This window comes from Sminthopsis crassicaudata, chromosome 6 (genome assembly GCF_048593235.1).
Source record: "Sminthopsis crassicaudata isolate SCR6 chromosome 6, ASM4859323v1, whole genome shotgun sequence".
In the NCBI taxonomy this organism is placed as follows: Eukaryota; Metazoa; Chordata; class Mammalia; order Dasyuromorphia; family Dasyuridae; genus Sminthopsis; species Sminthopsis crassicaudata.
The window spans coordinates 204,898,043-204,923,747 of record NC_133622.1 but is presented as its reverse complement, the minus strand read 5'-3'; the positions used below and the strand labels follow the sequence as shown (position 1 = coordinate 204,923,747).

The following is a 25,705-nucleotide window of genomic DNA, read 5'->3' as shown; positions in this document are numbered from 1 at the left end:
CAAACAATGCAGAACAGCATATAGGACTTAGAATTCCTGCTTCCTTTTGGAGTAATTAACATACTATAAAGTGCCAAGTTTACCTTGGCTTACAAAATACAATTGAATATATTTGATGCAAGATGCATTTTGGAGATGGTCAACTTAAAGAACAAAGCTGACTTTTACAAATGCTTTTTGAAAATTCCAACTGCAGTGCTAATTTGAAACAGCTTTTTAATAGAGTAAAATTATGATTGGAACTTTATTCATCTAGCCAAAGATGTCCTAGTTTCCAACAAAAATATTTTGGCTTAAGCAAAATAAAGTTAGAGTTGTATGTTCTCTCACCCTCTTCCTGTCCTTTTCTCTTTCCCTCCCTCTCTTCATCCTTCTCCCTCTCTTCTTTTCTCTCTCTCTCTCTCTCTCTCTCTCTCTCTCTCTCTCTCTCTCTCTCTCTCTCTTTCACTCTCTCTCTCTCTTTCTCCCTTTCTCTCTTTTTCTTTCTCTTCCTCTCCTTTCTCTCTCCTCTCTTTCTCTGTCTTTCTTTCTTTCTCTCTTTCCCTCCCTCTCTCCCTCTCCCCTTAGACTTGGAAAGATTAGAGAATATATCATCTCTATAGTCAGATAGATCATTTGAATCCTTGAAACTAACCTATCTTCTGCTAATGCCAAATTGCCTTCCAAATATAACTTTAAATGTTTAATCTTTGCAAATCCCAGAACCCTTAGCAAAATCCCCTTATTGACTATTCTGAAATTCTCTGTCTTTCTCCAGTCCCCACTACCACTCCTACGTCCTCAGTCTTGGCAGATAATCTTGTCTTTTACAGGAAAAAAAAAAAAAAAAATTAAGGCCAGCTGTGATTTGTTTCACGTTCTCCTCTCTCCACTTCATCTATCTCTGCCTTTATCTCTTTCTTCCTTTCCTCTTCTTTTTCAAGACTAGCCATTTTCCAATTGCCTTTGACCGTCTCCCCTCCCATCTCTTCTAGGACTTTGTTTCTCTAATTCTCTTTTCCTTTCTTCTCTTTTTTATCTTCAGTCTATTTGTTGCCTTCTTCCTCTTTACATTCAGTCATGCTCAAGTCTCCCCATCTTGAAAAAGCCAACATCTGATCCTGCCAGACTGCTCCCAGAAAGTGCCCCTTTTGAAAAGACATCTCTCTCTGTTTGACAGATTGCATTCCTAAAATTCCTATCCTTTGGCCCATAGTCAGCCCTCACAAGCAGCAGAGAAGGTGTAGCTTATGAAAAATAAAAATACTGAATTGGAAGTTAGGAGCTCTGGTTTCAAATCCCATTTTGGCCACTAACTAATTATGAACAAGTCAGTTCTCTCAGAATCTCAATTTCTTCCTTTGTAAAAGCAGGGAGTTGAAAGGTATTTCTAAAGTCCTTTCCAGCATTAATATTTGACAGCCTTTTTAGATATTTGATGAAATTTGTCATGTCTCTTGGTGATCTGGATCTCTTAAAATCCTCCACCCTGCAGGATAGATATGGGTGTTCACACTGCTTGGATGAGCCAGTCATCATCAACAAAATTTCTTTTGCTTAAGATAAAAGACCTCCAGGCCTCGCCATTTTCTATATGACTGTACCTTCCAGTCCCTTGAGTACTACCATCCTACTTAGCACTGTTCCCTGAGGACCCCTAAGTCTTTACATCACCTCACTAATGCACCTTTAAGATTCAGAGACTTTGCTATCTATCCTGAAGATATCTCCTAAACTTGTTGTCTCCATTAAGAGTATACAGCTCCTCTTGATCAATGACTCTTACTTTTCTGTTTATATCTACCATGTTTGGCATATTCTAAATGCTTAATAAATGCTTCTTTATTAATCACTCATTCTAAGATAAATATTCCTGGTTCCCTGACCCCTCACCATAGTTTAAATCCTCTGTTTAATTCAGCAGCATTTGAGTATAGAAATTTATCTTATCAATTGGAAAGAAAGGTAATAGAAGAAAGGGAAGGGAGGACAGATTGGGGCAAGTAGTGGTCAAAAGTAAAATGATTTTGAAGAGGGACAACATAAAAGAAAAGAGAAGAGGATAAATAAGGGGAAAATAGGAAGAGAAAAAATACACAGTAATCACAACTATGAATGTAAATGGGATGAATTCACCCATAAAACAGAAACATTGATTACAAGAAACATACCTGAAGCAGAAAGACACAGAATAAAGGTACGGAACTGAAGCAGAATTTATTATGCTTCAGCTGAAGTTAAAAAAAAAAAAAGCAAGGATAGCAGTCATGATCTCAGATAAATCAAAAACAAGAATATATCTAATTAAAAGAGATAAGGAACGAAACTACGTCTTGCTAAAAGGTGCCACAGACAATGAAGTAATATCATTATTAAACATATATGTGTGTCAAAATGGTATAATATCCAAATTTTTAAAGGAGAAGTTAAATGAGTATAATAAAACTGTACTGAGGGGAGCCTCAACTTTCCCCTCTCAGAGCTAGATAAATCTAAACACAAAATAAACAAGGAAGTTAAGGAAGTGAATAGAATTTTACATACATTAGATATAATAGCCTTCTTGGAAAAAAAATTTGAATGACAAAGAAAGGAATATATCTTTTTCTCAGTAACACATGGCACCTACACAAAAAGTGACCATTTTCTTGTTAAGGACAGAGCAATTAATTTCATTACAAACAGTGACCAATCCTGAATTCCTGATATAAATCCCACCTGGTTATAGTATATGAATGATATATTGCTGTAATCTCCTTGCTAGTCTTTTATTGAAAATTATTTTATTGCTATTCATTAGGGAAATTGGCTTATAATTTTCTTTCTCTGTTTTTACTATTTTATTGATATAAGCATTTGAAGATATAAATTTTCTTCTAAAAAGTCTGGTATGTTGTCTCATTGTTATTCTTTTTAATGAAGTTATTGATTGTTTTCATATTTTCTTTAGAATTACTCTTTCTTTAACATTAGATTGTTTAGTTTCCATTTAATTTTTAATTTATGTTTCAAAAGCTCTTTATTGAATGATCTGAAAAGAATTATTTAATATTTCTGTTTTTCTGCATTTGATTGTGAGGTTTTAATGCATTAAGACAGAGACAATTTTTGTGTAGATGTGTTTAGTATTAATATTACTTCATTGTCTTTTCAACCTTTTAGCAAGCTTTTTCCTGCTTATCTCTCTTGTGCTTGACCTGGGACTGTAACCCAGAAGTGACCATGGACAATGCAGAAGAGTCCTGTCCACTGGGCACAGTATGCATGGCTCTGCACTCTCCATGCCTTTACTCCACCTTCTTAACTCTGCCTCCCTCCAGTTATTTTAAGAAGTCTCTCAAATCTTTCTATCTTTCATGAAGTCTTCTTTGAATTTATTTCACATAATTGTGAGAATCAGAAGTAATAATGTCATTGGAAACCACTTTTTTTTCATCTGTAAAGCTTAGAAAAATGTAAGGTTCCATTATCAGCAGAGTCTACTGTGATTTTCTCTATGTTAAAATCATAGGCCATCAGAACTATAGGGTATCTTAGAAATTTTTAATCCATCTACGGCATTTTTTAGTGAAAGAAATCAAATCCTTAAACATTTGTTACCTGTGTGCACCCATAGCTATATGTGCCACTTGTCACATTCCACCTGATAGTCTAGTTATTTGTTTACATATCCTATTTCCTATATTAACTCCTAAAGGAGAAATTTATTACAATGCTTAGTACATAGGAGATGATCAGTAAATATTTACTTAAAGATTAAATAAATTTAGATGATTAAGTTCATGTGGAGACACACTTGTGTGCTAGTGGTATGAACATATCCCAGTCAATGATATCTCAGTTTCTCCTTTGAGATCTTCCATTAAATGAGGTGACAACTTTTGTTTTATCACATGGATCTCTCTTCTCTTTGTTGGTTCTAGGTTCACAACCAGTATCCTACAGAATTTGAATTCAATCAGTATTACCTAAAATTCCTGGCTTTCCACTATGTCTCCAATCGTTTTAAGACCTTTCTTCTGAACTCGGACCATGAGCGATTAGAGCATGGTATGTATCTGTGTCTCATTCTTGCACCTCTGTATTTTTCTTGTGACAAAGGCCAAGAGATTTGTGTAGTGTGGCAGTTTGCCCTAAACTAGCCTTGTAAATGTGGATTTTGAGCTCTAAATAGTTCTTCTTCAAGGCAAATATTTCATTCTTGAGAAGAGGATAGAACTATTTAATGCTAACAAATACAAAGTAAGATTATTTTGCACTTCATTATATCATCTAATTGCATGTAACTGTTCACCACTGTACCTCAAGCTAACTGATCTGTGTTAAGAATATCTCTTATCATTTTTTACCATGGGGAGGAAAGAAAATAAATTGTCACTGGATGATTTTTTAAATTTTATTTTAAAGTAAAGATTTTTGTAATTCATATTGTAATTCTTTGAAATTATGGTTTCATGTGGCTGCTATTACTCAGGATCTAATTATGCTGAAAAATATGTTTTTTATATATTAACAGTTTCCAGATATTCATACTTGGGAGGCTTTTGTAGGATGGAATAAGAAAACATTTATTGGTAGCATTGACTTAACTTGAGCTTGAGTTTGACCAAAGATCTACGTCATTGCCTCTTACCTTTCTACAGGACTCAGCTTCTATGAGAAGGCTTTCCTGGTCCCCCTCAGTGCTAGCAGTACCTTCTCTCTGAGGTTACCCCTGACCTGTGGTCTTAACCAAAATATTTACAGTAATTACAGCCCCCTTTATGCCATTAGAAATAATTTCATGAATAGCTCTGACCAAAATATAATCACCCCTGCTTGGTGGCGACATTCTAGTGGCGAGTCTCTCCATTTCAGGTGACTGCAAAACAGACTAATCCTGGTTCTCAAGGTCACTTCCATGTCACATGGCACACTAGGAGAGGACAATAGTAGAAGAATCAATGGCATAAATTTAGATTAATTGCTTAATGTGTTAATGAGTGCCATCTTTTTGTTTTGTTTTGTTTTGTTTTGCTTTTTATATTTATTTATGTATTTATTTGTTTTGCAAAATTTTTATACATAGGTAATTTTTCAGCATTGACAATTGCAAAACCTTTTGTTCCAAGTTTTCCCCTCCTTCCCCCCACCCCTTCCCCCAGATGGCAGGTTGACCAATACATATTAAATATGTGAAAGTATAAGTATACATATCCATACATTTATTTTGCTGTACAAAAAGAATTGGACTTTGAAACCGTATACAGTTAGCCTGTGAAGGAAATCAAAAATGCAGGTGGACAAAATTAGAGGGATTGGGAATTCTATGTAGCGGTCCATAGTCATCTCCCAGAGTTCTTTCGCTGGGTGTAGCTGGTTCAGTTCATTACTGCTCCATTGGAACTGATTTGGTTCATCTCATTGTTGGAGAGAGCCACGTCCATCAGAATTGATCATCATATAGTATTGTTGTTGAAGTGTATAATGATCTCCTGGTCCTGCTCATTTCACTCAGCATCAGTTCATGTAAGTGTCTCCAGGCCTCTCTGAAATCATCCTGCTGGCCATTTCTTACAGAACAATAAATAATACTCCATAACATTCACTTACCACAATTTATTCATCCATTCTCCAATTGATGGGTATCCACTCACTTTCCAATTTCTGTCCAGTGAGTGCCATCCTTTAAAAAAATATTTTTCCCAAATATGTGTAAGGATAATTTCTAACATTATTTTTTTTTTAATTTTGAGTTCCAAATTCTCTTTCTCCCTCTTCCTGAAACTATAGCCAATTTAGTATAAGTTACACATGTATAGTCATTAAAAAAATATTAGTCATAATGTAAAAGAAGAACAAACCCAGAAAAAAAAGTTTTGTCACCAGAAGATAAATGGTCCATCCCAAAGATCCCCACTCCATGTGTCTGTCTACCTTAAATTTTCACTGTCATCTAAAAGAATGATCATCCTGAACATGGTCTGAAAGCCTCATTTAGCATTCCCAAGTATAGCATATATTGTGATGAGCCTGAATAAAGCTGCTTTCAGCACACAAACTCCTTGCCTTTCCAAGAGGAATCTGAGCAGTTGTTTAAACTAGCTAAACTGGCCGCTTGTTTTGACAGCCTCCCCTTGTCTTCCCTCCCAGCCCCTGGATCACTTAGACCCTGTAGGTAATGCCAGCAAAAAAAAAGCAGCACGACCAGTTACCCAGTGGACAGGGTAGGAATCCACTTCCAGTCCTCCTGGCGAAATGGGGGCTACCAGGGTACATGCTATGCTCTGCAAATGAATCCTGAGACCCTCCGGGTCTCACCCTCTGCCCTTCCTCATCCCTCAGCCCTTTCATCGAACCTCCTCAGGCATCCTGAGGATTCCAGCCCCTTGCCCCCTGCTGCAGAACCCTTAGGATTTGCGGGTCTTTCTAGCACCTTTTATAGACTGTTTTTTTTTTTTGTTTGTTTGTTTGTTTGTTTGTTTGTTTGTTTGTTTGTTTTTTCAATTAGAAAGGGAACTACATGAGCAGAAATCATCTAAGATTTTCTGTTTATATCTCCAGACCTTAGCACAGAGTTTGAGGTAATGCTTAATGAATATTTTTTCTTCCATTCATTCTGTCATCATGAAGACAGGGCACAGTTCACATCAAGCATATTGTGAGTGGTGAAGCCATTTGTGAAAACTTGTCATCACCATTTAAAAATTAAAAAACATTTGTCATTTAAGACCATTCTGAAGGTAAACTTAAAAATTGCTTAGTACAAGCTGAGGAAATAACCCCAGAGAGTAAAACTAACTTGCCCAGGTAAACACACAGAGCTGGTGTGTGTAATGTGCTAGAGACAAGAACCTATATTTCTTTTTTTATGTTTCTTTTTTTCCATCTCTGTTACTTCCCACTGTGTCACCCTAGAAGCTGAGTCCTCCCCTATAAGAAATAAAAAAAATTAGTCAAGCAAAATAAGCCATTGCATTGGCCATGTCTGAAAACATGTCTCATTTCATACTGCTAGTCCATGATCTCTCTGCCACGAGGCAGTTGATGTGCTTAACCGTCAACAGTCTTTTGAAATCTTGATTCATTGTAGTCACAGTTTTGAAATCTTTACATTTTCCCTTATGTGATTGAAATCATCCTGAACTCATTGTTCTCATGGTTCTACCTATTTAACTTGTCTTAGAATTTTTAACTCCCATTAAATTGCTCTTTTCCCTTATCACTACCTCTCTCAGTCCTGTTTGTAAAGAGTTTAGAGAATAATTATGTTTTAGGAACACAATATATTTGACTATTGTCAAGAATGTAATAGAATATGGAAATAAGTTGTACATGTTTGCACATTTGTAATGTATATCAAGTTGTTTACCATCTTAGGGAGGAGAGAGGGTAAAGAGGAAGGGAGAAGAATTTGGAACTCAACATTTTATTTTAAAATGAATATTAAAAATTTGTCTTTACATGTATTTAAAAATAATAAAATACTATTTTTAAAAAGAATAAAAGACTCAGAAATCCCATTCATATAATTATGTATTAGAATATTAAAGACTTGATCATGCACTAGCATATATCAAACCCTACATACCCACATACTTTAAGTATTACTAAAGGTGTTAGTAACGTAAAAGAATGTGTGATCCAGCTGTCATTTTTGTTTCAAGTTTCCTGACTTTCATTTCGCTTACCAACTACTACCAGCAAATATCATGTCCTGAAGGGGGAGAAGCTTATGTTAGGGAATGAGGCAGGATATTGTAACTTCAAATCCAGCTTCAACACTTTTCCCCCAAAAAATGATCACAGTCAATTTGGATTAATGATATCCCACGTGCAATATGACATGGTGGGCAGGAACATTCCCTGATTCTCTCCCTTCTTTAAGGCTAACTGAATTAAGTTCATTCCTTATGGCTAAATGAGGTGCTGTCAATTATAATGTATTTGGTGTAGCTTTCAGATAGTCAAGCAGAGTGGGAATTTTAAAATAAGCTTCAGCCACTCCTTTCTGATAAATGATTAAATCTTTTTGTTGACTAGAGTCATTGGAACATGAGCAAGAAGTTCCTCCAAGATGAGGCACCATTCTTAATTATCAAGAAACCAAAATATCTGAAGAAAAATTTTTTGATCCCAATCCAGGCCACCCCAAAGTATCCAAAATTCTTATAGAATTATTCATTAGGATATATAAAAGAGCTGCGCGGAGCATGCTTCCAAGTAGGTCTTTATCACCTTTCTTTAAGTTTGGTGCTTCAGGATTGAAACCACACCTATTTTCTATCATCTGAAGTCACCATGGTCATTATTTAAGGCACATTATATAAATGGCTAAACAATTAAGAAAATTCCTTAAAATGATTTTGTGTCTAACAAGTACAGACTAGGGGAAAATCTCTAATTATGTAGGGTGCAGCATATGATTGCACATTATTCCGATATTCAACAAAGGGAAAAGAGTAGAGTTTGCATATTTTAGACCAGTGAGCTGACTTCAATTCCTGTCAAACGTGAAAGATATTGTATTAGAAGAGGAGCGAAGATCTAGAAAAGGAAGCAGGGCTCACAGTCTACATGGCTCTCTGAATCACAGGTCATGCCTCATTTCCTTTTGGGTTTTTTTTTTTTTTTGGTTGTTTGGACAAGACTACTGGACTGAGAGATGAGGCAACTACTGTAAATACAATTTAATTTGCCTAGAAATTAGCAAAGCATTTGACAAAAGGTTTCATGGTAGTGAACAAGACAGAATAAAATAGAGCAGACAGTAACATCATTTAGTAGACGTAGAACTGGTGGAATGGCTAGACTCAAAGAGCAGTCATTAAGGATCTGATTATCAACTTGGAAAGAGATCTCTCATAAAGTGCTTCAGGAGCCTAGGCTCAGCCCAGATCAGTGACATGAATAGAAGCAGAGACAGCATGTTCATCAAATTTGGAAATAGCCTAAAGGATAACTAACACATTAGATAACAACCAGGATCCAAAAAGATTTTTGTAAGCTAGAATATAGACCCGATTCAAAATAAGGTGAAATATAAGAAGTGAATAAAGAATTGAATGAAAAAGCATTTTAAAAAACTAGATGGGATGGAGTAAGAGCCAGTATTTTTGCCCAGCTCACCTAATATGCATTCTCTACAACAACCTAAAAAGCACAGTAGACTGAATTATGATCAGGAAAGGCAAGAAAAAGCCAGAATAAGACATTTTTCCAGGCTCTAGCAGTTTTGAGAAGTTAGTTTTACAGACACTGCCAGGAAAAGTAGCAGTGGGGAACATTCTAGCATACATGGAAAGTGGTAAGAGGGCTGAGACTGAACACTTTAGGGATAAGCATGTGGGCAGAGGAAGACCTCAGAGGAACCATTAAGCAGCTATGGGAGCAGGAACAAGTGCTGTCTGGCAATCTTGTTACCCATTATCTAGTTCTGGGTCACATTTCCAGAGTAAAAGATGCATTTTGCAAGCTAGAGGGGCTCAGTCCATGTATGGAACATGGAACAAGTTCCAAAAACTTAGCAATATAGCTCTGAGCCCAAGAGCAAAGAGGAGACTTATTTTAACATTTAGCCTTACACATAGGCCTGCAATGGAATAACTAGGCCAAGAAACAAAGACAAAGGGGAATCAAGCAATTCAGTCTCTCAGGCCCTATAAAGCCTCCCAGTGGGTTAACAGTGACTGAGTCCAGCAGCTAGCTACTGGAATTCAACTACACACAAGCCAACAGGCCCAAACCTGGGTCAGGAAATCACATTTTGAAGTTAGTTCCTTACATGTTATGAATCAATAGAGCAAAAAATGTGACAAGAAATGAGGAAAGTGAAAAGAGAATTACCGCTTTGCAAAATAGATCCAGAACATTGCCCCCCCCCAAAAAAAAATCCTTAAAAATTAGAATTGGATAAATGGAAGAGAATGACTCCATGAGACATCAAGAAATAATAAAACAAAGTCAAAAATTAGAAGAAAAGGAAGAGGAAGAAGGAGAAAGGGGAAGGGGAAAGATATGAAGTTATAACAAATAACATTATTCCAATAGATTTAGAAAAGACTTTTGAGAAAATGGATCCTATTAAAAATCCTGGAAATAAACAAAACTTTCATCAAAATGATAATATCTATTTAAAACAAAGAATAACATTATTTATAAAAGAGAGAAACTAGAACTCTTCCCAATAAGATCAGGGGCAAAGCAAGGATATCCATCCTACTATTACTATTCAATATTATATCAGAAATGCTAGATAAGAATAAAACTGAAGGAATAAGCATGTGAAAATAAAAAATAAAAGGACTACTTTTTGCAGATAATATGGGTTATTTTGACAACACTAGAGAATAACTTAAAAAATTTTAAACAATAACTTTATCAAAAATTGCAGTATATATAAGACAAACCCATAAAAATATCAACATTTCTGTATATTACTAGAAAATCCATCAGGAAAAGGGAGAATGAGAAATTTTATGTAAAATAACTACAGATACAGTATGAATAATTATAAAACACTCATCACACAAATAAAGATAGATTTAAATAACAGTAAATATTAGCTCATGAGTAGGTAGAATCAATACAATTTTTAAAAAAACAGTGCTATTTAAATTGATTTATTCAATATCATGCTAATTAAACTACCAAATAATTATTTTATTAAGCTAGAAAAAATAACATTCATTTGGAGAAACAAAAAGTCAAGAATATCAAGGGAATTAATGAAAAAAATGGGAAGGAAAGAGGCATAATATTATCAGATCTCATACTATACTACAAAGTTGTAATTATCAAAACAGTTTGGTACTAGGTAAGAAATAGAGCTATTAGAACAGTTTAGGTACAGAGCATTCAAAAACAAATGAGCATAATAACCTAGCCTTTCTTTGATAAACCAAAGATTTCAACTGTTGGCACATAAAGTCATGCTTTGACACAAACTATTAGGAAACCTGAGAAATAATCTAGATAAAAGTAGGCAAATATTATCTCACATTGTATACAAACATAAGTTCAAAATGGGCACTTAATTTATACATAAAAGGTGCTATCATAAGCAAATTAGTGGAGCAAAGGAGAAATTACCTGTCAGATTGATGGACATAGGAAGATTTCATGACCAAAAGAGAGAGGTTCACAGAAAGTAAAATGAATAATTTTGATTGCACAAAATTAAAAAGATTTTGCACAAACCAACACAGCTAAAGTTAAAAGAAAAGCAGGAGACTGGGGAGAAATCTTTGCAATAAGTTTCTTTGATTAAAATATTAAAATATAACACAATCAAATTTACAGGAATGATTACCCAATTAATAGATAGTGAAGAGATTTGAATAAAGCAATTTTCAGAGGAAGAAATCAAAACTATCACTAGCAATAAGAAAAGCATGCTCTAAATCAATAATAACTAGAGAAAACAATTCTGGGGTACCCTCTCTCATTAGGTTGGCTAAAATGACAAAAAAAGGAAATGACAAATGCTGGAGAGGATGTGGGAAAGTAGTCCTTGTGAATGGAGTTGTGAACTCCATCCAACTATTCTGGAAAGCTCTTTGAAAATGTACCCAAAAGTTTCTAGAGAACTGCTAGACTCTGAATACAGATAAAATCATATGTTCCTTCTTTTTGTCTTTTTTTCTTTTCAATTTTTTAAAAAATATGGCTAATGCATACATTTGTTTTGCATGACAATACATATTTGGTATTATTTTTCTTGTCTTTTCATTATCTGGGGGAGAGAAAGGAAAAAGAATTTGGAATTGGAAAAAAAAAAGTCAGAAAAAGCATATGCCATTCATTGTGTCAAATGCTAGAGATAGAGATACAAATGAGCAGTGCATTCTTTTTTTTTTCCTCTTTTTTTTTTTCCTGAAGCAATTGGGGTTAAGTGACTTGTCCAGGGTCACATGGCTAGGAAGTGTTAAGTGTCAGAGGGAAGATTTGAACCCAAGTTCCTCTGACTTCAGGGCTGGTGCTCTATCCACTGCGCCCCCTGGCTGCCCCCCAGCAGTGCATTCTTTTGGAGGAAAACAAAGCATGACAGAGAGGAGGATTATATATAAGATTAATTCAGAAAGTGGCACAATAACTCACTAAGTTAGAAACTTATAATCTATAAGAGCTCAGAGCCCTAAGGGCATAGTCAAAATTTGGGAAAGAAGGGGATGAGAAGGATGGCTAAAGTACAGGCAGCAGAATTTGGAAACGGCCAAGAAATCTGATAGGAACAAATGGGTACCACATTTTAGGAAGGGCATTGATAATTTGGAGAGTATCCAATAGAGAGTCAATAGCATGATAGAAGGCCTTGAATTAAAGTCATATTAGGATTAGTTGAAGGATGGGGACGTTCAACCTGGAGGAGAAAAGATGTCATAATTATCTTCAAATATTTGAAAGGATAGATAACATGGAGAAGCTGAATCAAGTTCATTCTTCATGATTCCAGAAAGCAGAATTAGAAACACTAAGTAAAGGGTTCAAGGAATATACTTTCAAACTTCATTTTAAGGAAAAACTTTATTAGAATTAGCTGTTTTAGGGAAGTGAGAATATCCCTGCTCCAAACAAGGATTAGATGACCACTTATTGGAAACATTGTGGAGAGAATTCTTGTTCAGAGTGACTTAGACTAGTGAAGCTCTCAGGACCCTTCTGGCTCTGAGACTTTGAGTTTCTATGACTGAATAAACATTTATTTAAAGCTTTCTTTGTGCCAAGCATGGTGCTAAATGCTAGGGATACAAATACAATAATTCTTCTCCCAAAGGAGTTTATGTTCCAATGAGAAAGAGAGGGATGATGACCCATGAGACTTTGGTCTGGAAGTTATAGGGATCATCAGAAAGATCCCAGATGAGTAAATTGATGGACTTTATCTAGGATCTGATCATGGTTCCCGGAGTGGGGGTTTAAGGATGTGGATGATCTGTATATGCACATGTGGTTATAACACAGGGTGATTGGAGAGACTGTGGGGAAGCTGACCAGAGAGGAAGTAGTAAAGTGAAGCAAGCTTGGGTCATGGTCTTGGACAAGCAGTTACCAGTCAGCGCATTGAGCCAGCGCATTGTATGTTAAGAACTGGAAGGATCCTTAGTGGTCAATGAGTCCTACCATCCTATTAAAAAAAAAAAAATTCCCTTAATCTACTTTCTCTGCCTCCACCACCATTGGAAGATAAAAAGAAAAACCATATTATAAATCATTTGTAGTTGAGCAAAACAAATCCCCAAATTGTCTGTAATTAAAAAATACTGATTGCATCTGTGCCCTAAGCTACCTCCTTGTTGAGAGGTCCCATGATTCATCCTCTGTCCTCTGGAATCCTAATTGATCATTTTGTAGATTGGTATTCTTAACTCTTTCAGAGTTGTCTTTGCAATCACTCCCCCTTATTCTACAATTGAGGAAATTGAGTCCAGAAGAGGTAAATGACTTGCCCAAGTCACATAAGTAGTGAGAGACGGGTCAAATCCTCTTTCTCTGAATTCAGTGTTCTTTCCATCAAACTTCTTATAATTTTTTCATTCCTATCAATCTACTAAAACTGTTATTTTCATTTCTATAAAATTTCCTTGGTTTTAAGACTTGTGGGCATTTGCCGGCACTTAGCAGCTGGCTGGCACATAGATTTTTTACTGATTGAGTCCCTTTTCTTATCTCATATTTTTATCCCTAAACTTCATTTGGTCTAACTATTATCTTTATGATGTTTTTAAGGAACACTGTTTGAAGATAAAGGAGAGAAGCATGCCAAAAGGGGAATTTGCATTTGGGAATGTATTGAGAGGATGCACAAGAGGAGTCCCATTTTTTTTAATTACTTATATGCACCAGTGGAAACAGAGGTACTCAGAGAAATCATTCTTGTTTGATTTTTTTTGTTACCTTGGAGTTAATGTTTTGCTGAGTTGAAAGTAATACAAACTGAAAATAATCTATTTAGCTGTTCATAAAAGTTATACACCAAAGGCATCTTGGGATGGTTTGGGGCAGGGGATAAGGAGACTGTTTTGTCAGGAAAAGAACTTTTCCGATTTAGAAACAGAAAACAAAAAGGAATAATACCACATTTGGTCCTATTGGGCTTTTTAATCAGTCATCCAAAAGAAGACTTGCTCGAGATAGAGAAACTTGGGGAAGATCTTGAGAAGATACACGTGTGAGATAAAAAGGGACAGCTGAGTTTCAGTGTTTCTAAATGCAAAGTAAAGCAGTAAGGGGAAAATAAACCAAACTCCTCTACTTTAAGATAGTATCTGAACTCTCCAAAAGGACCTAGTAGTCCTAACCATTGCAGACAAGGTTTTAGTATTAAATGCACATGGCCAGCCAGATGTTGGGCTTTTATCAAGCAGAGCAACCCTACACTAGTGCAGAATCATGATCTGTCCCTATCTGGAGTTCTAAGGGAAGTCCTGGTAGTCTCTCCTCAAGAAAGAACATAAACTAGAGAAGGTTCAGGGAAGGACAAGCTGCCTTAATAAGGGGCAGGGGTGGGAGGAGAAGAGCAGATCGTCCTTTATGCAGACAGACTCAGAAGATGAGAGGATTTATCCTAGAAGGAGGAATTCTGGGCAGGTTAGGATTGAAGTCTGAAAACTTGCAAACATCCATGACGTATTCCTTCTGGACTGGCTCCCTCAGCCCCAGAATACTGTCACTGGAAGCATATGAAGCTTGAAAAAGTCAAGATCAGATTAGGAGGAAGAGGCAGTTTGCATGGGTGGAAGTAAAGTGGCCCAATTCATCAGCTTTAGTTCAGGATGAAAGTCTAAATCGACTATGAAGAGAGTTCAGTGCAGTCATACAACAGCAGGGCTGTAATGGCTTATTACAGCAACAAGCACAGTTGGAACATAGACCTAGCCCATGAGGCTGTCATGGAAGACAGAACTCCAGGTCAGAAAAATAGTTCTCAATACTCAGAAATGATGTGCAAGGGAAAAAACAGATGAAGGTCTCACTCCTTCCTCTGGCTCGACTCCTGGGCAGTTGTTAATGTGTGCTTTTAGATAAATTGCTTAGGAAAGTCAGGTTGCTGGGATTGGTGTTGGGGGCATTTCCGCCCAAGATGGTGGGCACAATGTTCTGGGTTAATTCCGGGACTTTCGAAAGAACAAAAGCCCCCATGTGGGTATGGAGAGGGTGGGCTCCCATGACAGTGAAAACTGCTCAGCCTCCCAGAGGAGGGCGTGAATTGTAATGTTCCATTCCAACAGGTATTGAAGCCCAACATAAACATCTCCAGCCTCAAGAAGTGGGATTACTACATGGAAGAAACACTGTCCACGGGGCCTTCTTATGACTGGACAATGCTCCCGACAAAGTCCATGCCTTATGAAGAAGCCGATCAAGCGGATGGGCCCGAGTCACAGAGCAAGAGGAGAATAGTGTGGCCCTGCTATGATGACGTCAGCAGGGTGCAGCCCGACGCCATCACCAGCCTCTTCAACGTAAGCGAGCCTCTCCCAAAGCACCGGCTCTGAAGCTGCTCAGATCAGAAGTCAGGGCCTGGAGCCAGCAAGAGCCGGGGGCTCGGGAGAGCTTTTTCTGTGCCCCAGGAAGTCGGTGCTCTTGCCCCTGGACCTGGGTTTCTGTTGTTCTCATAAGCAGATGTGCATATCGCTCTTGTTACTCAATGACAGTGTTATAGCAGGGCCACAAAGTATACCAAGAAAGCCAGTTTTGTTTAGAAACATTGTTGTGGGGAAAAAGTGGAGCTGATGTCACTGCTAGAATAATAATGGTCTCTGTTAAAATTGGCGATCTGGCTACATAGCTGGGACCCAGCAAAGCCAATTCTGTAGCATAATTCTGTGAAATATGCAAGAGTCATTGTAAATACCCCCCAATAAGAACCTCCCTTACTTTGTAAGGAGAAAGGATTTTGTCTATGATCATCTACTAGCTAGCTGCCTTCCAGTGGAAGAATATTCCCAGATAAACTCAATTTCTGCCAAGAAACATTTGGAAATAGAGTAAATCCCAGGCATATAACTGCCTGCCGCTGCGGGTGCTGTGCCTGCATGAACTCTAGACCATTAAGGACTTATTCCCTCATACCTCTGTAGCTGTTGCTCATCCATGTTTCCCACACTAGGCCTTTATCCTGGAGGATTTGTTTTGCCAATTGTAGTAGGGATGCTCTAAGAGTCAGATCCCCAAACTCCACAATAGTTTGGGAGAAGTTTTTTCATCTTTTATTATCTAAGCCCTTTAGCTCATTAAAAGGCTTTGTTTTCCATTGTTAAATATCAATTTATATATATAAGCATAAGGAAGTCTCACTTTCTAGACCAGTGAAACCTTGGCTTTGGGGGCCAAGCAAAAACTCTGTTTCATTTCCTTCCCTGGTTGCTGTTTAGAAATAATACAGATATTGGGTTCTAATGCCAGAGCCCTAGGTGTAAATATGATACAACTAATGAATCAGTTAGCCTGAAACATTGACATCCCCCCAAACTCCTTTTCCTTTACTATAGGAAATTGAAAGGTTAGAACACAGATTGAACCAAACCCCAGAAAGATGGCAGCAGCTGTGGGAAAGAGTGAGCGTGAATCTTAAGGAGGATACAAGACAAGACCAAGTAAGTGGGTCCAAGCAAGTACCTTGTTTATATATCTTCTGGACCATCATTTTTTAAATCTCTACATGTAGGATTTTTGAAAGTGAGGCAGCCTGAACTCTGGACTCCATCCCAGAGATGTCTCCAGAACTGATCTCATTAACTTTCCAAAAAAACCTGCCTTCTTCCTCACCTTCCTGTTATTGTCAAGGCTATTATTATTGTGGACCCAGGCTCCCAATCTAGGTGTCATCCTCAACTCATCATGCACAGTACCTGTTATTAGTCAGTTGCCAAGTCCTATCATTTCTTCATTTCTGCCTTCCTCTTTCCCTCCCTCTCTGTCCCTCCCTCTCTCTCTCTCTCTCTCTCTCTCTCTCTCTCTCTCTCTCTCTCTCTCTCTCTCTCTCTCTCTCTCTCTCTCTCTTTCTCTCTCTCTCTCTCTCTCTCACACATACACACACACACACACACACACACACACACACACACACTCACTTCCTTTTCTCCTCAGACCCTGCCACATCCGGGCCCAGGATCTCACATCTGGGCTCTAACAGCCTGCTGGACTGTCTAATGTACAAACTTTAAAATGCTATATAAATGTCCATCTTTGTTGTTATCAAATAATATTAAATAAGCATTAAATAAAGAAAAAGGTTTTAGGCAGAGCAATGCGAAATAATGTCGAATGTTGATTCCACAGTCAGAAGATCAGAGTTAAGAATCTCGCCTCGACCAGATAGATTGGTCCTGAGGTCTTGTCTGCCACTAAATCTTCAATCTGGAGAGAGGTATAAAAAAGACAAAACAGGAGGCTTTTTGATTTTATGAAAGAAATGGGTACAATCTCATTGTCTTGCATAGACTAGGTATTTAAGATTCACTTGTTAAATGAATAGAATTATTTCCATTTAGATTGCAAAAATTTCTAATGCAACTGAGTAATGCTGCCTGATTATGGGATATATATCTGTAGACTCAAGTTTTCTGGTATACTGTTGACTTTTAGAAATGATTTTCCTAGTTTTCTGTTCGAGATGGCCTCAGAAATGTGTTTTGTGTTGTCAGCCCCGGAGACACCCTTCTAGCTCCTCAGGAATTGTCACCACCAACTTACACTCCTATCAGAAGAGATCTCTGCTTCATTTGCCTGACAGTGGCCTGGGAGAAGAACAGAATGCCAGCATCTCCCCATCCAATGGGGTGGACCGAAGGGCAGCCACACTCTACAGCCAGTTTACTTCCAAGAATGATGAGAACAGGTGACATGGAGGGCCCTTTCCGGTTTTCCTGCCACTTAGAGTCTGTGTGTTGGGTGATCATCAACATAGGCTAGGAGAAAGGTTGTCTCTGGGTCCCGTTTCTTCATTCATATCGATGACTAACTGGATTTGTCTTTCTTTGAGGGGCTGCCTCCTATTTGCCAGGACAAGTTCTAGGATGCATTTCTCTTTTACTGAATATCTAATTAACTTTTGTATAGCTAAAGATTTAATGTACTTCCGTGGATCTGTGCTCTCATGAGTGTGGGTTCTCCCTCCAATGGAATAGGTCATCACTCGCCCATCCTACCTTCTCCTGCTCTCTTCCTCTTTTCCATGTTCTCTGTAACTCCTCCCCAGGCGCCTGCTCAGCATCTAAGGTGACCTTCCTCTTGTCTCAGCATCCTAGAAGTACCAGTGCAGCCCTGAGACTATCCCTCCATGGTCCCTTATTTGTCCTACCAGGACTGGTCAAAATTTAATGATATCCTTGAGGCTACCACATCCCATATATGTTGTCTCCATAGAGGTCCTCTATAATGAGTAACTGTGAATCTTATTTACGAGGCTCTTCAATGTTCTAGGGCTTGATGCTATCAGCACAATGTCATCTACAAAGAAGAGCATCTACAGAGTGTTTCCAAGGATAGGGAATCAATCTCTCTTCCATTTGTAGTCTCCCCTGGATATTCTCTATGACACTGGGAAATTCCTTGGGTGAACACAGAGGCCCCAGTTTTAGCATTAATGAGTTGTCAGAGTCCCTTCTCCTGTCAGACCCATCAAGGAATTTCATGTCATCATAATGTTTGCATCAAAGGAGAGCCTTTACAATTACATTTTTCCTCTACCAAAATAAATCCTGTAAAAAAGAAAAAAGAAAATTCACTGTAGAATTTTATTTTGTGACAGTTGGATAAAAGTATTAATGAGGTCGAGGTAACAATATCTAGTTTGAAATAAACATGTGACAATGCACAATGACCATTCTCTTTACTAAAAGGAAGATTTATTTAGAAGAGTCTAACAGATAAAAATAAAAGATAAAATAGGCATCAGGAGTGGCAAATATGAAAAAGACCTGGGAGAACTTATAGTTAGAAAGGGAAAAAACAAATTCCCCTAGAGAATTCACAATTAACCATGAGAAAGGAAGTACTCCATGAGGTGGGAGAAAGCCACTGACTGGCAGCTTAACCGACCAGAGTTAGCTAGAGAAAGGAGAAAAGCACCATGAGAAAGAAGGCACTATGAGGGAGAGAGAAAGTCCACCTCAATGAGGGCTTAATCCTGAAGAGAACTTAGCAAAGATCTTCATCATAAGCAAATCTTTTATAGAAGAAATTTACCCTGAGGGGTTTCTCTGGGAGACCAGAGAAGTAAAGGCCGGAACTCTGAGGGAAGGGTCAGGAGCCGCATAGAGTGTGGCTAGAGATAGGTAATATCTCCGAAGGTTGTTGGAAGATACCCAGAGGTATCTGGGTCCCAGCCTTCCAAGGCTGGGGGTTGGATGCTGCGGGCTGCTGAAGAGTTCCTTCCTTAGAGATTCTGGGAATTATCTGAGAATAGAATTATCTGATGAGAGCTTCTTCCTGATGGGAAGAAAGTAAGACCCATCAGTATGGTTTGTTATGGAATTTTTCATGCATAAGATTGCATGTTTCTTTGGCATGGTTTTTATTACAGATGTGCTTCTTCTCTGTGTAGACAATTCTAATTTAGACAGTTTCACAAAGATGAAAAAGGAGGTGTACAGGCTGGTAATTGTTTATGTCCTCTTTCTATCCTTTTTTTCTATAGTTGATTTTTTTCTAATCATTTAGTGTATTTCCTCTTTTAATTACCTGGAGATTCAATCTCTCTGCCTTCAGAGCTGTGCTTCTTTTATTATAGTCCTCTTCTTTATGTTATACCAGGTCTAATTCAACTTGTCTTCTTTGGTGCTATTTCTGTTTAATAAAGCAAGGACTATGATATTAGAAGTAGTTGTCAGAGTCTAAATGTGGTGCTTCCGCTGCCACTGATGGAGGAATAGATCTTTTCCAATTTTGCCTTTTCATTATCTCCTTCCAGTTTCATTTTTAAATGCCTTTGGCGTCATCTGTATTCACTGGACCTGAGGACAGCCATTCTGCAAACATACTTTTTCCTAAAGTTACTTCTCTTTTATGAAGTGCTTTTTGCTGACAGTCTTCTGCTATGCGCATACTTCAGATCTAAAATGGGGCAGATGAGCTTCTGTTCCAAGCCTGTGTTGAAATCTCTCTGTCTTGCAAAGAGATCAGATGCTCTGCCTGAGCCTGACCTGGGGTTTGGGGCCTCTTCTTGATGATTGTTTTACATGGTTAATCCAGTTCCCTTAGTTAAAAAAAAAAATTTATTATTAATTGTAAGCCAGATCTTTTCATTTTATCCCATTTATTTGGTCTTGTGATCTCTTCTTTAAAATGTTCATGACTATCTGACTTATTCACAGACAGATGATTTGGAAGTTCTTCCCACATTGGTACCCAGTCAGTTTCTGTCAGAATGTGACACATTTCATTTTTGTAATGTTATGCAGTGTTTTCCATGTCTGACTTTTATATAACAGAAAGGATTCATGAGATACAGTTGTGAGGTGTCTGTGGAGTCTACGAAACTTTGGCCTTTTTTTTTGGTTTCTTTTTCCTGACCTATTTTTTGCCATCATCTTTCTCTCTTCCTACCTTTATGTTTAGCCCTATTATAAAGTAAATGTTGGTTTAATTGGAAGTGCTTATCAAATCCATTTTAAAATTTGGAGTCAAAAGATCCTAGTGCAATCACTTACTGACTGTGTGACACAGAGAGGTCCCTCTTCCTCTTTGTACCTCAGTTTCCTCTTCTCTAAAACATGAGACTGGATGTACCCGGAGTCAAAATCAGCCAAATAAAGCAGAAGCCAGAGCAGAGCAGTCCCTGCACCCGGGGTCTCCGGGGAGGGAGGGAGGCCCAGATGCAGTCGAGGCCTTTCAGCTCATCTCCCCAACGTCTGTCCTGCAGGTCCTTTGAAGGGACGCTCTACAAACGGGGAGCTCTGCTGAAAGGCTGGAAACCTCGCTGGTTTGTGCTGGACGTGACAAAGCATCAGGTAACCCTTTGGGAGGGAGAATGGCCACTGCTCAAGCTCTGAGCGGCCCTGATAGTTTCTGGAGTGACCGGATGACATGTGGCCCTGCTGCCAGGCCCTCAATGCTTGCACATGTACAGGCCCATTCTATCCCTTTGTTCCGTAGTCCCAGAACCTCTGCTTGTATCAGTAATGACTGATGTCATAAGGGTGCCAGGTCTGGTCCCGTCCTTGGAGGGAAGGCCAGAGATGAGCTCCCAGCTCTCCTCAAAGAGCAGCCCTTCTGTAGGGCTTGGGAAGGTTGGCAGTACTGACCCCACCACCCCTGGTGCAGCTGCCAGAGGGGAGAGGGGTCCCCTCGTGGGCTCCAAGCCCCGCCCCCCCAGCCCTGCTCTGTCCCAAGACTGTGGGGATCCCATGATGAGGAGGACCCTAGAGGGACAGAGTCTGAAAGGGGAGGGTGGGCTTCAGCGGGGGGGGGGGGGGGGTGTCCCCTAGCACAGGAGTCCGGCAGTGAAGGGTCCGCAGGGAGGCAGTCAAACTTAGAGAGTTGTGGCTCATGTGACTGTCACTGCTTGTTGCACCTGATGTCCATTTGGCACTAGTGCCCTGGCAGCTGTCCTGGGTGACAGGGTGGGCAGTGGGGTAAAGTGGAGGGTTCTAGAGGGGGAAGGTCATCCCCGAGCTGAATGCAAGTGACGTGTCAGCAGCCTTGCAGCCCTGGATCCTTTGTCTTAGAGAAGCTTGGATCAGCACCTGAGCTTATAGCATGAGGGCATACCCTCTGCCCTGGCAGGGGGGGGTAGGGCAGCTACTCCTGCCTCACCCAGCAGCCCTGAGCACCACAAGAGTGCCCTCCCCGGGGCTTCCTGTCCACATCTCTAAAACTGAAGCGCTTCTTTACAGTCCAGTGGGAACCACAGGGCCCTCCCTCCGCTGTGTGTGAGTGTGCCAGTGTTCCACACAGGGAAGTGTCTCCATCTCCCGGGGATGCTGGGCCCTCTGCCAGGGCCACGTTGAGGCCGCCTCTCCCTTTCCTCCAAAAGCTTGGCAAGGCTCATGCTCCTGGCAGAGGAACGTGGAGAATGGGGGTGCAGATGTGAGGTCCCCATGGCCCGGCCCCCTGGGGTCTGCAGAGCAGAAGAAAGCCCCAGCAGCCTCCAGCCCCGGGAGGAGACTCCGCCATGCTGTAACCATAAGGAACAATCACATCAAATGAGACTGACACATTTTCTGCCAATTGTTTTAAGTTCTTGACAACCCAAGAACACAGTCTTTTCATCAGCCCCGTGATCCCAAGCCAGAAAAGGGGCCACAGGAGACAGGAAATTCTGGGCCCAGCACAGGAGGAGAAGCCCAGGCAGAGGGCCCAGTAGCATGTGCAGAGTCATCCATTGCCTGTCCGAACAAGGAGGGTCCTCAGAGGCCATCCAGACAAGAACCTCCCCGGGACCCCCCAGGGCTCCTCGGCCTGTGTCCAGGCTGCGAGTCAGGCCCGACCCCTGGCAGAGGTTTAAACAGAAAGTTGTGCGTCCCAATGCTGATTTAGACCCTTGATGTCCTTGGACTCCAGATACGTGGTCCTGGGCCCCTTGGAGGGTTGGAGTCTCTGGGGATGTGGGAGATCGCCTCAGAGGTGCCTCGGTGGCTCTCAGCCAGTGGTCTCCCACAGAAACAAGGAGGGAAGAGGCTTCCGGAGACGTCTAGTCCGGGCCCCTCCCTTTCCAGACTAGGGAGCTCAAGGGCTGAGCCCAGGGTTGGGCTGGCAGCAAGTACAGGAAGGGCTGGTACTGAGCTCGTCTGGCCGCCAGAACCGCTGCTCCTTCCGCTGTTGCATGCTGCCTTAGGATCGCGGCTTCTTGACTCTGACCCTCCAGCTTTCTCCCCGTGTATCTGATCCCCTCCCCTGTTTCCTGTGTGCTCTAGCTGAGGTACTATGATTCCGGAGAGGACACGAGCTGTAAAGGGCACATTGACTTGGCTGAAGTTGAAACCATCATTCCAGCAACCCCCACTCTGGGCGCCCCAAAGCACGCCAGCGACAAAGCCTTTTTTGATGTAAGTAGGCCGCGCTTCTCCCTGTTCCTTAGAAGCTAGAAAACATGGGCCCGGGAGGGCATGTTGCCTGCCTGCTCTCGGTCACGTTCAGCATGGGGCCACCCGAGGTGCGGCCCGGGAGAAATATTTAGAAAGGCAGGTAGTTAACAAGCTCGTCTGGACCCAGAGTCTGGGAGAGCCAGATCCCCTCCTCTTGGTCCTGACTGCTACCAGTGTCATAGGAACAAAATGGATTTAATGCCATTGGGGTGAAAGGTCAGTAATTCTATAACAAAACCCATGTAACATAAGGCCAAGGATTTCTGATCTCCTGGACTGTTGTGAAAGGTGGAGCTGCTCCGACCTGAGCCAGGAGAGTGCTCCAGCCGCCCTCTGCCCCTTGGCTTTCTGATGGTCAGAGCAGGTGGCATGTGATTAGCAAGCAAGAGCAGGTACGCTTTAAACAAGATCTGTGTGGCTGGGAAGTAGTTGAGCTTCAGCTCAAGTTCCCTGAGCCCTTTTTCTTTTGGGAAGACACATTTTCCTGCTCCACGTGGACAGCATCTTCCCCAGACTGTTTCATTTAGGTTTATTTCCCACTTTTCTTTTACTCCATCGGTTCAAATGAGAGTTCTTTAACCATGGCATTCCCACCCTCCATGGACAAAATGAAATCTACAGATCTCTCTGAAATCACTTGTCATCCTGTCAGTTTATCCCACAGGACGACGGTTGGTCTTTATTTCCTTTGTCTGGTGTCCAGGCTTAGTTGCCTCTGTGCAGTAATTCCACTAGGAGACCGTGGCAGGCTTTCCCAACCTGCCATTCCCTAAGCACCGGTGAACCTCTTGGGAGGGCCCAGACCCTTGCAGGCACACAAGACTGGTCAGTGTAGTTGTGCTCCTCGGGCCTTTCCCTTCGGCCCCTTCTCCTGCTCTGACCAAGCAGCCATTTTCTGAAATCTGTCCCCCCGGGACAGTCTTGTGTCCTGACCCTCGGAGCACTACAGAAAGCAGAGAAGCCATATTGGAGGCGCTGAGGGTGTGAGAGGGAGAGCCGTAGGGAGGGAGTGTTGGCCGAGCCCGAGCGGCCTGGACAGCTGAGGGAGTGGGAGCAGAGCAGGCTTTGAGGCCCTGAGTTTGACTCCTGCCCATCTCTGGTTTGTTCTGTTCTGCAGCTGAAGACCAGCAAGCGTGTGTATAACTTCTGTGCCCAGGACTCACAAAGTGCCCAGCAGTGGATGGATCGCATCCAGAGCTGTATCTCCGACGCCTGACCGGAGCTCCCTCCGGCACACGGAGCGAGAGGGAGGCCTCGGGCTGCACCAGGAGCAAAGGTTACGGGAGAGACGGGACCCTGGGGCCAAGGAAGCAGCTCTCTCTTCCCTAAAAACAGAAGCGGCTTTGAGCCGGCCTCCCTGACTGGGTAACTCTCTAGTCTAACTCACTTCCCCAGGAACTGTTTGGTTTGCAGGGGCAGCTGCTTCCCCAGTTGTGTTTGTCACGTGGAGCCTCCGCATGAAGGCAGCCGGGGCCTGCTTGGGTTTGCACTAAGCTGCACTGACGGGGCCATGTCACAGAGAAGGCCGACACCGTGATAACAGTCTGAGGCCAGCCCGGGGCAGCCGACAGCCCGCTGTCCCCATTTTAAAAACTGCTAGCCTGGGTTGGTGATTACTTGGCAGCACCACTGGTTTCACACACAAAAACAGAAAACCTCTGGTGTCATCCATTCACTACTGAAGCAGGACCTGCCAGCAGACCTGATGCAGACACTCCACGGGCTCCCTGCCATGGCCCGCTGCCGCTCTGCCAGGTGTGGGCCGTTCCCAGTCCATGCTGAGGTCCAGCCTTGGTGGGACTGAAGGAAGAGACAAACCAGGTGCCCTGCCAAGGGATTCGCCCACTAGGGAAATGGGAGAAAGTTAGTCTTGAAATGTTTAGACACTAAAAAAAAATAGCCTTCCCAAGGCTGAAAAAATGCTCATTGTGTGCTCTTCTGCTCAACCTCAACTTGTATTCACAAAATAACACAATGATAAATGACTAAACAATAAAACAGGATGGTCGCTGAAATCCTCCCGGTGCGGCCATGTGGGCAGGCAAGAGTGTGCCGCCGTGTTCCACCGTGTGCCAGAGGCAAAGGCCCAAGAGGTTCATCACGGGCTGGAGGTGGGACTGGATACTGAAGGCAATGGCTCTTGCACATGTATCGTAAGAACAGTTTTAGATTTTTACATTTGAAAACATTGTGTGTATTAAACTAAAAGCTACAGAGCAGACACCATTCCTCTTTATCAGCAGGGAGCTAGAGCATTGTGTCTTGTTTGGAAATGTTAATATGTGAAATATCAGACTAATATTTCAAAGAATATGTATATATGATTTAGAATGGTCTGACTTTTCAGACATCCTGCTTGTAATTTAATATAAAACTAACCAGACTGATTCACTCATAGGATTTTGGTTATTCAGTGGGTCCTTTTTCTAAGAAAAACCACTCTCTTTGGGGGCTGAAAAGTAAGAGTAAAATGTCCAATCTCAAACTGTATACATACTAGGAAAAAAAAAGAAAGATTTGTCTTAATATATAAGGATTTGGGGGGGGGGGGAAGACAATAGGAATGAAGGACTTTTTTATCATTTTCAATTTATACACTTCCACCTGTGAAAATGGCCTTTGCACATAATTTGTATTTTCTTTGTATATGAAGTACTTTTTTATGTACTTTGTAAGATATGGACCCATCATTTCATAGGTTGAAACTGTGCACAGCA

General features: G+C 40.8%; 1 protein-coding gene across 4 annotated transcripts in view; it reads left to right on the top strand.

Moving 5' to 3' along the window:
- The window catches only part of SBF2 (SET binding factor 2), a 448,846-nt gene extending 423,344 nt beyond the window's left edge, over nt 1–25,502 (top strand). For all 4 annotated transcript variants that reach the window (XM_074273454.1, XM_074273453.1, XM_074273452.1 and 1 more), the window contains 8 exons: nt 3,903–4,029; nt 13,687–13,814; nt 15,189–15,422; nt 16,452–16,556; nt 17,607–17,800; nt 20,825–20,912; nt 22,818–22,949; nt 24,106–25,502. In XM_074273454.1, the coding sequence (XP_074129555.1) occupies nt 3,903–4,029; nt 13,687–13,814; nt 15,189–15,422; nt 16,452–16,556; nt 17,607–17,800; nt 20,825–20,912; nt 22,818–22,949; nt 24,106–24,204 (1,107 nt within the window). In that variant the 3' untranslated portion in view covers nt 24,205–25,502. The remainder of the gene's footprint in view (nt 1–3,902; nt 4,030–13,686; nt 13,815–15,188; nt 15,423–16,451; nt 16,557–17,606; nt 17,801–20,824; nt 20,913–22,817; nt 22,950–24,105) is intronic.
- The last annotated feature ends 203 nt before the right edge of the window (nt 25,503–25,705 follow it).